General features: G+C 37.6%; 1 protein-coding gene across 15 annotated transcripts in view; it reads left to right on the forward strand.

Annotated features, from left to right (window-relative positions):
• Positions 1-14,454, forward strand: part of MPDZ (multiple PDZ domain crumbs cell polarity complex component) — a 95,905-nt gene that overhangs the window by 19,896 nt on the left and 61,555 nt on the right. For all 15 annotated transcript variants that reach the window (XM_061442482.1, XM_061442484.1, XM_061442487.1 and 12 more), the window contains exons 6-13: positions 689-902; positions 2,669-2,797; positions 3,992-4,195; positions 7,177-7,291; positions 9,045-9,133; positions 10,827-11,022; positions 12,316-12,405; positions 14,151-14,230. In XM_061442482.1, coding sequence (XP_061298466.1) covers positions 689-902; positions 2,669-2,797; positions 3,992-4,195; positions 7,177-7,291; positions 9,045-9,133; positions 10,827-11,022; positions 12,316-12,405; positions 14,151-14,230 — 1,117 coding nt within the window. The remainder of the gene's footprint in view (positions 1-688; positions 903-2,668; positions 2,798-3,991; positions 4,196-7,176; positions 7,292-9,044; positions 9,134-10,826; positions 11,023-12,315; positions 12,406-14,150; positions 14,231-14,454) is intronic.

A 14,454-nucleotide genomic window follows, 5' to 3' on the forward strand; every position in this document is an offset into this window, starting at 1 on the left:
AGCAGGTCTGGAAAAGGGCTCAGTATGTAATTTTACAGTAGTGCTTCCTTTGTCAGAAAGTAAAGAGATTATTTTTTTAATTTGTTCAGGGCTTCCCTCCCCATCCCCCCTGTAAAAGGAATCTTTTTTTATAATTTTCTTTCTGTTACTCTGTCTGCGTCCCCCTCTCTTTTTTTTTTCCCCTCATCTCCCTCCCTCCCTCTCCCCCCCACTCAGTTTTGTGCAAAACAAAATTTGTTTCCATAAAATCTTGATGAAAGTGTGTTCCACTCCAAGGTTTGATGAATATTCAGAATGGGTACACTGAACAAAGTGGAGCACTTGGTCTGTTAAGCAAGAGACTCAAAGACAAGAATAAACATAAGTTCCCAGGCTATGCTTGGGAGTGACTGAGATCTAATATGCTTAGTCTCACATGGGGGTATAGGGAGAAGAAAGCTAGCTAGGGGGTAGTAGCCGGGGGAGAGTGGCAGTGGGATTAGTTTCAAAGGAAGCTATCACCAGGGTGCCGCATCAGCTCCTTTCAGCAAACCTGCAGGGAGAGATTAAAAAGTGGGGGGGGGGATAGAGACCAGGTTATTAAAAATACTGGAAAATTGTCAAAATATTGTCATTCCTTTGGCAACACTTCTTTGGTTTTTCCTGTTTGTTTTGTCGTACCCCTTTGCTGTTTACACGTACGTGACAGAGATGGAAAGCTGAAGGAAGCAGATCAAATCCTTGCTATTAACGGACAAGCCCTTGATCAGACAATTACACATCAACAAGCTATCAGCATTTTACAGAAAGCAAAAGATAATGTCCAGCTAGTTGTGGCCAGGGGTTCTTGCCCTCAGCTCGTCAGTCCTGTAGTTTCCAGGTCTCCCTCTGCTGCAAGCACAGTTTCTGCCCATTCCAACCCGGTGAGTATACCCCAAATGTCTATGTATTCAGTTCTGGGCATGTATGTGCTTACTGCATCTAGTATTTTAGTTATTTTTTGCAACTTGTATATATGTTTCTGTCACAGTTCTTGAGGGTTGTACCTTTTCCCATGCAAAGAATAGAAAATACTCAGGCTTGCTGGGGGGGAGAATCTTGATCTTGTATGTATTTCTTCTTCCCATCTGCCAAATTCTCTCTGTCCACCAATGCAAATGTGTCGTGTTTATGTTATTTTACGAAGCTTTATTTTGAGGTAGCAGTAAACAGGATCTTTTTTTCTCTTTGCCCCCTGCCTGGGCAACCAAATGTGTTTGAGACATTGTAGTCTGATCTGCACCATGAGCCTGACACATGCTTTTCTGTTTCTCTGTTGTCTGTTAGCAGTGGAATCGAGTAAAACAGCAAGAGAGAGTCATCAAATAGCCATGAATAGAGACACACTTTAGGACTACCAAAAAACGGCTGTGCCGCATTTTTTTTCTTTTGAAAAATTTTGCACATCTATGTTTAGAGAACATAACTCAGAAATACGATGATATTAACTCTATTTTCTCTTCCTGGTATCTTTCCCATGTAACGGCTTGTCCTGGGATGAAATGGCCAGTCTTTGGTTTCTGCAGGTTTTACTATTCAGTCATCTGTGGCCCTTCTTTAAGGGAGTTAATAATAAGTATACAGAGCAATATCATAAGTGTACAGAGTCTGGAAAAAGCAGCTATTTTACTATTTATTTTAATCATTAGCATAAGAACTTTAGTGGAGAAATTTCAGAATTATTATTCTCTGTGGAGGAATAAAGCTGATTGACCTAACTTCCTGTCAGCGGATAGGAGAGGCCTGCTGTCTTTTAGTATGCCTGTGACGTGCTTCTTTCTGTATGTGATCGCCTCCATATTCCCTTGCTTGAAAAACATGCCTTTCAAACCTGCCAAAGCTCCTAATTATTCCAAAATAATGACTTATTTTCAAGATCCTATCTGTTGGAGCACCAGCTGTGGTTTTAAATTTCAGTTGAGTTTACTGTGTGGTTTGTTCTTCAGGAGCTTCCAATTGCCCTTTCAGTACCACCCTCTGCAAGCAAGCAAGCAGTTGTTCTTTTTTCAGAGCAGTTCCACTCTTATGTCAAAATGTGAAGCCTGCCATCAGAGCTACTTCATGATGCCTGTTGACATCATGAAGTAAATCTTTGTTGCACAGGGGCAGTTCTGCTACTGCTTGCCTTGCAATACCTTGTGCTGCTTCCAGCCTTACTCTCTGAACTGGTTTTATGTTTTCTCCTGTCCATTGTTATAATGGCTGATATGAGCATGTGCTTGTCTGAAGATTTTATTTTCCAGTCCTGTGAGATTTCCTAGAAACAGTATTTTTCTCACTGATTGCAACAGAGCATGGAGATAGCAGCCCTAAGTTGCTAGCTTAAATTCATTCAGCAAGTTCTTGAAAGGCCTGACCCATGACACAGCTCTGGTTTGTTCCAGAGAAATTCCAGCTGTCACAGAATGAGTAATGTTTTGCTTAAATATTATGTAATCTAATAGTAACTGTTAGAACGGTCCCACATTTCCACCTTCCTCCATTCTTCCTTTATTCAAAAACATATCCAAGAATTAAGAGAAGGTACTTTGCAAGTTTTAATGTGTATGTTAACAGTTGGACTTGATGACCTTAAAGGTCTTTTCCAATTGAAACAAGTCTGTGATTCTATGAATTTAGTAATTTGCAAGCTTATATTTATTACTTTTAGGTTCACTGGCAGCATGTGGAGACCATTGAGTTGGTGAATGATGGCTCAGGTCTCGGATTTGGGATAGTGGGAGGAAAATCAACTGGAGTCATTGTTAAAACCATCCTCCCAGGAGGGGTGGCTGATCAGGTAAATTCAACCTACCCTTCTGTTTACTGTTCCGTAAGGTGTGAAGTTCCTCTTTACTTTTACAATCATGGTAAACAGTGGTAGCTTTTTTCCTTGTCAGTGTAAGAGAGCAAGCGATGAAATTTATCCTTGGTAAATGTGTGTTTAGTGCAGAGGATCTGTGCATTTTGAATGTAAAAATGGATTAGGCTCCAAATCACATTTTCTAACATTTGGTGCAGATGCATTTAGGCATGTACTGGTTGTCAGCCACGGGTGTGAGGGGACACCGCTTCCTTGCTCTTCCCTGACACCTATGAAGAGCATCTGCTTCTCTCAGCTGGGCTTACTGAAGCTTGGAACAAGCATGTGGCATTATGCATCTGCTTCAGGACACGAGCTCTGCTCCTGCCTGGGGGGCTTATGAAAATTGAATTTGGTGATCACAGCTCATTTAAAGTATGTCCACTGGACAGGTATCTAAGGCTACCATAATGGTTGAGGATTGAATAGGCACAGATACTAGTCAGTCTTTCAAATGCACAAGTGTTTAAACTGATTAACAGGGCCTGGAGATGTGTGTACGAGATTTACTGCTGCACTGTTTCCCTGAGCAGGTAGATGGGTTCTTTTAACAGATCTGTCACTATAATACTTTTAATATGGGCTAAATTCATGTGAAGGTTTTTTATTGATTAGGGTTAAATCAGTAGGAGATGAAACCAGTATAAAGCAATATAATGATTGCATCACAGTAAGGAAGAAATGTAATTTATTTTGAAATTACGGTTAATCCAGAAGGCCAGTTTTTAAATAGAAATGCAAAGCTGAATGTATGTTTGTACACTGTCTTTTGGAAGTGTGTTTTGGAAATGAAACCTGAAGCTCTGTAATCTACATGCAGTTATTAAATAGGAGTAGGTAGTAACTATAACTATATGCATTTTTTATTTTTTATTTTTCCTTTGCTTGAGTGACTGCTTGGAAAAGGATGTCCTGTATATTTCTAGAGAAATTCTAGTAAAATTAATATGTCATTAGGCAACCTACTTTTCTTCTCCATGTTACCAGAATATTGACCCACTAGCCTCAAAAAGTCTCCTGGTTTGTAGATCTTAAAAGTGACTAAAGCTATGTCTTTCTAGTTGAATGGTGTGTGGGAGAAATGGCAGGATATTAATGATGAAAAAAAATAATCTATTATTCTTCCTTCAGCATGGGAGATTGTGCAGTGGAGACCACATCCTGAAAATTGGTGATACGGACCTAGCTGGAATGAGCAGTGAGCAGGTGGCACAAGTTCTGAGGCAGTGTGGAAATCGAGTGAAACTGGTAATTGCAAGAGGTCCTATTGAGGAACCATCTCCACCAGCAGTCCCCCCATGTACACCAGTATCCAACTCCACGCCAGAGAAGCAGGTGAGCAGCGTGAATATCCTTAACTCATGACAAACTTGTATCTCAAACGTATTTTCTTTTAACTGCTATTGGAATATCTTTCACAATTATGTTCTTAAAAGCCAAAATTTTCTTTACCACTAGTATTCTCAGCTGGCAGTCTGAAAGCGTTTAAATGTCATGAGTCCACAATGCAAGGAACTATATGCTTGAAGCCTTTTGGGATCAAGGCTTAGGACTTCCATAAGTATTATCTGAATAATGTCTGGTTCCGGCTTGCTTGTGATTGTGCAGTACTACACTGGGAACAACTGAAGCTGTACAGTCCTTTCTTCAGACAGCACAACCTTGCTTTTTAGCCTTTCTCTGCCTGCCTGTCTTTTTTCTCTTCAGGAACATTTCGTAATTCCCTATCATTGCAGCTATCCATCAGACTGTTCCTCCCTGTGCCAACCAGCACACAGGTGTTGTTTCTTTCCTACATCACCTGCCATTGCTCATTTGCTTGACATCTACCAAAGAAAAAGCCAGCCACCTGCTACTCTTATTCCCCTGCTGCTGATTGTATTCTCTGTGCTGTTACTCTTCTACAACTGTCAGCCTCTTGAAAAAATGCTGTAAATATTCTCATGTCAGCTCAAAACCTATTTTGTAAATAGGTCATTACCATGTTAGCAGCAGAGCCTGGTTTCGTGGCACCCAGGAACTAGAGCTATATGTGTTTTGTCAGATATAGTTATGACCAGATACATGTAAATGTGAATATGCAAAATGAATAAGAGAAGAAAAAGGCGGTTGTTTTTGAGCTTACAACTAGGTAGAATTTGTGCCTTATAAAGAATTTTTTATTTTTTTATGATGTTTTATCTAGACATATTCTTCCCAGTTACAATTTACATTTCAGGTAGGTCACTTTGAAAGAAAAAAAGGCTTTAACATTTTTCGCATGATTACTATTATTTTTCTTCTGTCAATTGTAGTGGTATCTGTGGGAAACAAATAAATACTCAATCCTTCTTCTGTGGCTAAAAGGCAAAGAAAATTTATCCTAACATGGAGTCCTCTGAGCATTTAAGAGGATAGACAGACTTCTGTGTCTCTCAGCACTCAGAGGCAGGAAAAGATGGCTGTATTTTAGATAAAGGGATCAATATTGAGCCTAAATATTATTAATCTGAAAAGCAGTAATCTCAAAAAAGAAGCTGAATTTGGTACTTTCATCTGTGTAAATTTCTTCATTATTTGCCTTTCTGAGGTTATATGATGCAGTGTTGAAGGCTGTATCTGCAGGTGTAAGATTTGTAAGATTTCTTCTGCCAAAGAAATAGTTCAAAGCTACCAAGTAGCAAAATTTGACCTTTTTGCCACCTTACTTTCCATTTCCATCATTTTAAATACTTTGCACCTGGTACATCTCTCCTGGCTGGAGGCAGGCTATTCTTAGTTTCTGCCTGCACAAAGTCTTGTTCTTGAAGGGCTCAAGAGGGTGCTGCAAGCCTCATTAAGGCGGGTCTGGAGTGAAGACAATGTTAGAAATAACTTGGTTTGTTAATTTCTTCCTGGCAAATGCAGGATGGGTGAAGACTTCATAATGCTCTTAAAGCTATTACTGAGAGCAGAATGGCTTTCCAAAAGGGTGCTTGTCATCATTTCTTCCATAGATCTCTTATCATGTAAAAATTAATGAGGTTATAGAAATTGGAGCAGATTTTTAGCGGTATTACCTGTGGCCAATATAATCCTCTGTTATCGAGCAGAGAGGCTGTTAAAGCAGTAGGAGTTTATTTGTCTTCTGTTTGATTGCTGTTTTGGGTGGAGTTCTTCAGATAAAGAAGTGAATAAGCAATACTACTGTTTTGGCAAATATCATCATAGCTCTCCTGAAGTCTTCTTTTTTTTTTTTTTTTTTTTTGGCACATGTATACTCATCTAGTCAAATTCAATTTAGTTAGTATCTGGCTCACTGCTGTATTGGCATTTTAAAAAATACTAGCTGCTATTTTGTCATGCAGAAGAGCCAGAACAAAATAGGAATAGAGCGGGATCTAGGTAGACTTGTACTGTGTTTATGAACTGCCATTTTAAATGTGTGCTGGAATACTGATGTCCATATTTACATACATATAGTAAAATTCAAGCCTTTTATATGTAATCGCATAATCACACGTATCAGCTATGGAAGTGGGTAGTTAACAGTCTCAGATAACTAAGAGATGAAAATTTCCTAAAAAACCTTTTTTTAAAGCTGAAATTAAGTTTTAGAAATTTTATTCTACTACAGAAGCAATATTGTAGAAATAGGACTTTAGTATGTATTGTGCTTTCATTAACAGTAAGTAAATGAATTCATTACCCCCAAAATTCTTTGTTATTGAAATTCAGAGTATTTTAGTAGATAGTAGCGGAGATTGTAATTATTTAACTAGCTGGAGGTATAATTGCTACTTTCTAAAAGAGAATATTTAAATCTTTCAAAATCAAACATAATTGCCTCACTAGTAATAACTTTTATTATGTTTTAAACTTGGCATGTGTAGGAAAAGATAGCTGTAGTTATTGAACTGGAATTTTGACAAATAGTCTACAAAACACAATATTGATCTTTTTTTTCCTTGTTTTTAATAACACAGCAGTCTAAAGCTTGTTTTGAGGAGGTCCCAGAAGGTCTGCAAGCTACATATTCTAGTGTTTAAGCATGGTTCATGTAACTTGCTGTAGAAAAGATTTGTTGTTAAATTTGTACAAATTTCACCAGTCTTCTTAATCATCAAATAATGATTTTGTAGGTTAGAAGGTAATATTCCAGGGTAGCAAGGTGGGGAGGGCATGACCTGCATGTTACCTATGTTTAGTTTCTCTGCTGAACACCAAATAAGAGCAGAATCAAAGCTGGTGCTTTCTTTTTTACATTTGTGTCTAATTTACATGTGAATGGCATCAAAGAATGTGGTGATCTTTAAAGAAGAAAAAAGCTTCTTTTCTAATCACTCTTTTCTTATTAGGCAGATGCCTCTGTTGTTAGCTGTGAAGATGGGGAGAAATTTAACGTTGAACTCACTAAAAACAACCAGGGATTAGGAATAACTATTGCTGGTTACATTGGAGACAAATCATCAGGTAATGATCAATTCCTGCAGTTTACTATACAATCTGCTACATACTGTGGTATATGCGCATCAAAGACATAATTTTAGTTTTGATATAGCACCTTTAAAAAAACCTTTGCCCTCTAAACTTTTAAGGTTTCTAAAGAATGAGGAATTATTTTCCTTTTGTGAGAAGGACATTCAGTTTAGAAGCAATCAATTTTATTATAATATCTCACCTCAGCATTTTTAAATCAGTTTTTATATTAATTCTTGGCTAAACCGTGTTTTTATATGTTTTGCAAAACAATTCTAAAATAGATAGAGCCGTTTGCATTCAAATTAGCTGGGCCTTTAAAATTACATTTTTATTTTTAAAAAGCTCTTACAGGATAATGCATTAGTATTGCAAGTAGTTTTAGAGCGCATTGTTATTATTTTTTAAACAATGTGTATAGTACTGCTGGCAGACCAAGAATTTATTAGGGACTTCTGGGTATAGTAAATGCTTGTTGACCCCTGGGTTGCTGCAGCCAATAAATAAGTTTATTTAAATAAATAAATGCAACAGTGTTTGTGTACCGTTGTGTATTTTTACTTGGTAATTTCCACTACGTTTTCCATAAAAATGGTCCAGAACTCTGTTAGGCCCCCATTACGCGGGATTTGGCAAATGCAGTACTGCTAGGAAGGCACAGTTGACAAATGGCTTGTAAAATTTCTCAAGAGATGTTGGTTTGACTTATGCTCATGTATTGTTACAAAAATGTGGATAGATATATCCCATATTATAGGCAGTTTATAGGTATAGTTTATTGGCTTTGAGATGCAGGATCAAATTTTAACAATCTGTCCATAGGACAGGATGGAACTAAATGATCTTAAGGTCCTTTCCAACCTTAACTGTTCTATGATTCTCTGATTCTATGGTCACAGTTTGTGTAAGTCAGCTCTTCAGCAGCATCCAGTTGAATCTTTAAAAAGGCATGTTAAACATGTGGTAGATCTGATAGCATATTTTAATTGATTTAGTGATGAAGTATCACCAGTCTTTGATTTTAAATTATTGTGCTGCATGTAATTGTATTAGAAAACATTCTTGCCTCTCATTCTTTCATGTCAATTAACTTTATGACTTAATAAAACCTGGGAAAATAAAGGCTTAAGAAAAAAACAGAAAAAAATTGTCAGTTTTGTGACTTAAATATGTTTGTAGTTTTATTCTTCCGAAGCTGAATATAGTTGTTAGAGGAAAACATATTTGACTCTCTTTCGTGCTAACTTTTATCATATTGAAGCAGTTAAATATTATTTTCTGCATTTGGTTATTCAATCTTGCATTTTCTTAAGCAGTTATTAAGTACATAAAAAAATACAGAATTTACCTGGTTAATACACTCAAACTAAATTTTCTATCCTGCAGTTTTAAATCTGACTGAGTTAGAGATATGTTTTATGTTGATGTTGGTTTCAACATTTAGATTAAAATAAGTTAGAATAATTCTTCTTTTGCATAAAGAATTGGGAATTTGGCCTTGTAAGATTTTGAACAAAATGTGGTCCAATTCAAGCTGACATTATTTAGGCTAATCCTTTTGGAAAATATTAACATATATATTTTACTTAAAGTAGATACTTTCTTGCTAATTTTTTCCTTATCTTAACTGGAGATTGTGTTTTCTTTCTTTTTCTCCCTTTGGCTTGTGGATTTAGTTGGAGATTGTTGCATTACTTAAATTGTTGCTTAACAAATTGATTAATTTTCTCTTGTTTTTTCATCCTAGAACCTTCTGGTATCTTTGTGAAAAGCATTACAAAAGGCAGTGCTGTTGAACATGATGGCAGAATCCATGTGGGAGATCAAATTATAGTTGTAAGTAAACACAAAGAAATGAGATCACTTCTCTGCAAAACCCCTTTAAGTTGTGAAGGGAAGCTTATATAGTACTTATTTAGGATTGCTGTTTAGGATTGCTGTTGAAATGGTGAGTCCTTTTGTTGACTATTTGATCACATTGTACCACCTATGTGAAACCCATGTTTCTTAAAAAAAAGTCTATATTGTATGTGTGTATCTTATCAGTAAGAGCTTTAAGGCTGCTTAGTTTCAAAAGGCAAAGTTTCAAAAGTTCAAACTAAGCAATTGTTTTCAAAATTAGTTTTTAAAGTATGGCATTAAAGTTTTAGAGAAATATTTTCAGAGAAAGAAGAAAATATTTTGTGCGTAAAGTGTTAGTTGTATGTTGAAAATCCATTCATGAATGCAGGAACCACATTTTCATGGCTGTCATAGATCTGTCCTTGGATTTATGCAAAGGCAGCACTAAGAACAACTTACAGTCTCTCTCCAGGTATACAAATGTGCCTGCATTTTTGTATGTGAAAGTACATATGGCTTTTATAAGGATTTAAATGCGGAGTACAAATGGCTAAAATTGCATGTTCCGGATTTTGATTTCTTCTTCCTACTGCAGATGCAGAAGGAGAAAAAAACATCTGAGTGACCTCAGACAGCAGAATAATGAATACTTTTTAAATATGGTTTGCTTAAGTGTGGTGGAAAAATTAAATAACCTCATTTTTAATTATGTAATATTTAGAAGAGCACCAGAGTTGGAAGAAGTTCAGAGAAGGGTAGCAAAATGGTTAGGGTCCAAAGGAAGTAATATTTCATACAGGAGGAATTAAAATAACGGAATATGTGTGTTTTATAGATATGCTGAAACAACTACAGCAGTCAAGAAATGTATTATAATTTTTTCAGAAATAAAGGTAGTGGGGGTGGGGGTGAGACAAAGAATAGGATAACATGAACTTTGCACGGAGAAGGAGAAAAAAGTGTCTATTAGGGATAATGGGATGAAATCAAGCAATGCCAAAGTCTTGAGTTTCAGGGGAAAAAAAAAAAAAAATAGAGATAATGTGGTAGCTTCAAACAGAAAAGGCTAAAATTCTGTCTTTGAAGAATTAAAATGATGAACCAGAGATTACAGAGATTACATCTGGTTGGCTGGGGCAGTGTTTCATTAGGAAAGTGGATTTCACAGTATTCAGGCTTCACTGTGTCTGAGATTACTTGGCCTTGGAATGGCTGTGCTCTCTGGTTTTTTTGTGCCACAGTAGATGGATGTGTCTTCCCTCACTCTCCCCTCCCCACCTCTCCCAGCCATGGCTGTGTGGGTTTATTCACCCAGTATTTTTTCCTTGGAGTTGGGGATGGCTAAAGCGGTCAAGCAGGCAAGCTGCACAATGTGCCGTGCACAGCATGTGCTACATCCTCTCCGATTTACCAGTGCCTGGCCCCCACTGTGGTGAGCGCCCAGAGGACTTCTCCCCACTTTGCTGTGGTACTAGTTGTTACCTGGCTGTGGGGTAGTCCAGTGAAAGTGCTTACTGTATCCAATGTTTTAAGTCTTCCAGGTTTTTGTTCTTGTCCCTCCACTTGCTTTGTGCACAGGCTAACAGATGCTGAGAGGTCACCATATTATTTTCCCCTGGATGTTGGTTTGTTGTGGGCTTTTTTTTCTGGGTCGTGTTGCAGGCTGAAAAGCTGCTTAATCCTGCAGGTGGATGGAACAAATCTGCAGGGTTTTACTAACCAGCAAGCAGTTGACGTTTTGCGGCACACAGGACAAACAGTTCGGCTCACTTTGATCAGAAGAGGGCTTAAGCAGGAAAATCATATTCAGCCCCAGGAGGACTTCAGTGCTGCTGTTGAAAAGGACTTACTGTTCCAAACAATGGATAGTAGCACAGCCAAAGGTAATTAAAACTGGCTTTGCTTTAAAGTTGTCTTGAAACACTTTTCTTCTCAATTGCAAACTGGAAATAAAATGGGCCAGATCCATTTGGGGTTGCTATTACTGATGACAGCTGTTGTACTTGAGGGGAGAATTTGGTCTACTATGGTTTCATTAATCTTTTAGACACAGTGGTATTATTTGCCACATTTTCAAAGTGAGCATTGAAATCTCTGCACTGCATTGCATTTCTGGTGGAATTGCTTCAAGACTTTGATCCTGCAAATCTTCAAATGGTTAGGAGGCAGTGGGTGGTTTATTTGTGCTCAAGGGTGAGAGCTGAATTCAAGAGCAAGCAAAGAGATACCTTCCACAATGAGCAAAAGCAAGTCTGAGTTCCTTTCACTGTTGTTTCAGTGTCACAAGCTCAAGGTTATGACAGGAGTGGTTTACATCTAGAGGTCATTAATAATCTGATAGGACATTAACTATTTTATATGTGCAAAGTTTAGAAGCAAATGACCAAAATTAAGTTTGCTGCTGCTGAGATTAGCGAAGCCAAATTTTAAACTGTGCACATCTTGAAGTGTATATGTCAGATCTTTAAAGTCAGTGTTTGAACAGAATATCTGCACAGAGGCTGGATGCACAGTTGTTTTTCACCTACGTGTGTTATATATATATAGCAGAAATACATGGCAATTTGTGGAATGAGGCATAATCCCCATTTTGCACAAGATTTTAAAAGACCCAGTAGTGTGTTATATGTATGGCATCCTCTCAATCCCAGCTTTAGCAAAAATGGCAGAGGGAATGCTCAGAAAGTGCTGCTTCTCCAGCCTAAAGGCAATCAAGACAGCTGACAGCCAGCAATGTACCTAACAACACACTGTGATAGGAGAGGCTGTCTTGTCAGCTATACAGATGTCCAAGTCTGTAGGATTTTCATTTTTCGGTGTCAGCTTACATAAAGGAAAGAAGAGGAACGGAAAAAGAAAAAAGTACTGGAGTGCTAAAGAGTGTTATATTTTATGTTTTCTTGTACTTACAATCATAGAGATGCAGCTACTGATAGTTGCACTTTTTTTTTCTAGATTCATTGAAAAATCCACTGGAGAAGGCAAAGCATTAACAGAAAACAAAATGTCTTTAAAATGTGGCATTTTTTTTCTTGGCCCCTCATGCCAAATTCCATTTGCCAAACATGGATGCTCTGAAATACAGTGGGAGGGTCAGTGCCCTGAGGCATGCCTGTGAGCTTGATCAATATTACAACACATAAAGTAACTGAAAAGGCTTTTTACTTTTTTTCCAGATAGCAGTGAAACAGAACAGGGATCCCCGTCCCTCCCATGCAGTGCCAGTGTGGTAAATACTGGAGAGGATGTGAAACAACAGGAAACAGGTTCTCAATGTTTTAAGATTTTTTCTGTGAAGATGCATGTGGGTGTGTTTACACAAATATCAGGTGTTTGTGTGCCTTTCCATCTTCTTTGTGCTGCGTAGCTGAGGTACAGCTAGAAAGTGAAAGTAATCATGCATGTGCGCATGTACCTGAGTGCTGTAAGATTATTGACTACTGTATGTGCCAGAAATATCACAAGAAGTAGTCTGCTTTTGCTGCATGCTCAGGTCCCTTTATAGTCTAGTTTTGAACTTTTACTCTTTTTAGTCTAGCTGTGAGTTAACCTTTTTCCCTCCTCATTCCCCAATATACCATATCTTTCCAACTGCCCATCTGCAGTTCCAGGACTCATGCCTCTTCTGATAACTCTTCACAAAATCCTGAGTTTGTATGTATTTAGAATCATAGAATGGTTGGAGTTGTAAGGCACCTTAAAAATCATATACTTCCAACTCTCCTGCCATGGGCCAGGTCATCTTCCAGGTGACCAGGTTGCTCAAAGCCCAGTCCATCCTGAACCTGAGCTGCTAGGGATGGGACACCCACGTCTTCTCTGGGCAACCTGTGTCGGTGCCTCACCTGTCTCATAGTGAAGAATTTATTTCTAAAGTCTGATCTAGATGTATTCTCTTTCTGTTTAAAGCCATTCCCCTTGTCCTGTTACTACATACCCTTGTAAAAAGTCCCTCTCTAGATTTTCTGTCAGCCCCTTCAGGTACTGGAAGATTGCTCTAAGGTCTCGCCTGAGCCTTCTCTTCTCCAGGATGAACAAGCCCAACTCCCTCAGCCTGTCATATATAGGATCCTGTAGTGCTGTGTTTGCTGGATGTTGTATCTAGATACTGCTTCTTATTGTTTCCTGTCCTAGAATCTAAACACTGTGAATGAGGGGAAAAGGAGCAGGAGGAAAATATTTCTCTGTTTTTTTCAGCTTGCAGATAAACTTTCAATCAAGTTAAGAGTTGCTGCAGTTTGTTGTGTAGTCTGTCCCTGTATTTTTCACAGCATCATTACTTTTCTCCCCGTGTTGCCTTCCAATTTTATTGCTGGTCTTTAGCAATTAGAATTATTCTCATAGTTTATGTGCAAGTATGTGAATCTAACAAAAAATAAAAAAAATAAATCTAGGACTTGCATTCTCTCCCTGCCCTCTAGGGCCTACAGTTTCAAAAAAATCTTTTACAGTTGTGCTCATTGTTTTGAAAATGAAAAAAAAACCCAGATTTTTTAAAAGCTTTCCTTGGATACTCTCTGCAAAATGCAGAGACTTCCGAAAGGATCAGTATGCAGTGTCCCATATGTAAGTATTTCAGCCATTTCCCTGAATCAGTCTGATCAGCCTGCATACAGCCTGGTTTAACAGATGCTTGGGGCATGCATTTAGCTTCTTCATGTGTTTTGTACCCATTATCTTGTAAAGTTGAATTAAATTCGATTCACTAAACACTGAGGCTAGTTCAAATACATGTCCTTTCTTCCCAGCCATGCATACCAACCCTTTTGACTGAACTTCATGTCCTTCAAAATAGTTAGTTTTTGGATCTAATGCTATTTTGCAAGCTTTTCCTGTGAAAAAGCTAAGCCTGGTAAGACAAAACATGCCAAGTTTTTAGTCATATTTAGGACAGCTCTGGCATCATGGGAATGGTTGTGTAGTCTTGCGTGGTCCATATACTTTATCAGTTTTATGGATATATACAGAATATTTTAATTTTTGTCACAGTAATCTTAGACATAACTTTTAGATTTCCAGCTAACTACTACAGAAGAAGCAGCTACAAAGGCAAAGTGGCAGAGGATTATGGGTTCGAATTATGAAATAGTGGTAGGTAAACTTTGATTACTATTATTAAATACCCTTTGATCTGCCCACTTATGTTGCTAACATAGAAATATGCTTGTATTGTATTTGTTCCTTTATTTATAAAAATCATACATCTTCTCCTTAATCTGTTGATTTTATTTTGATTATTAATTTTTAATACAGTCAAGATTTTTTTCTTTATTGATATTAAGAAAATAATTACAGGCTTCTTAAATTACTCTTTC

The sequence above is a fragment of the Pezoporus flaviventris genome, unplaced genomic scaffold, assembly GCF_033815535.1.
Source record: "Pezoporus flaviventris isolate CSIRO_AGI_PZ_B2104156 unplaced genomic scaffold, CSIRO_AGI_Pfla_v1 ptg000226l, whole genome shotgun sequence".
NCBI classification, from domain to species: domain Eukaryota; kingdom Metazoa; phylum Chordata; class Aves; order Psittaciformes; family Psittacidae; genus Pezoporus; species Pezoporus flaviventris.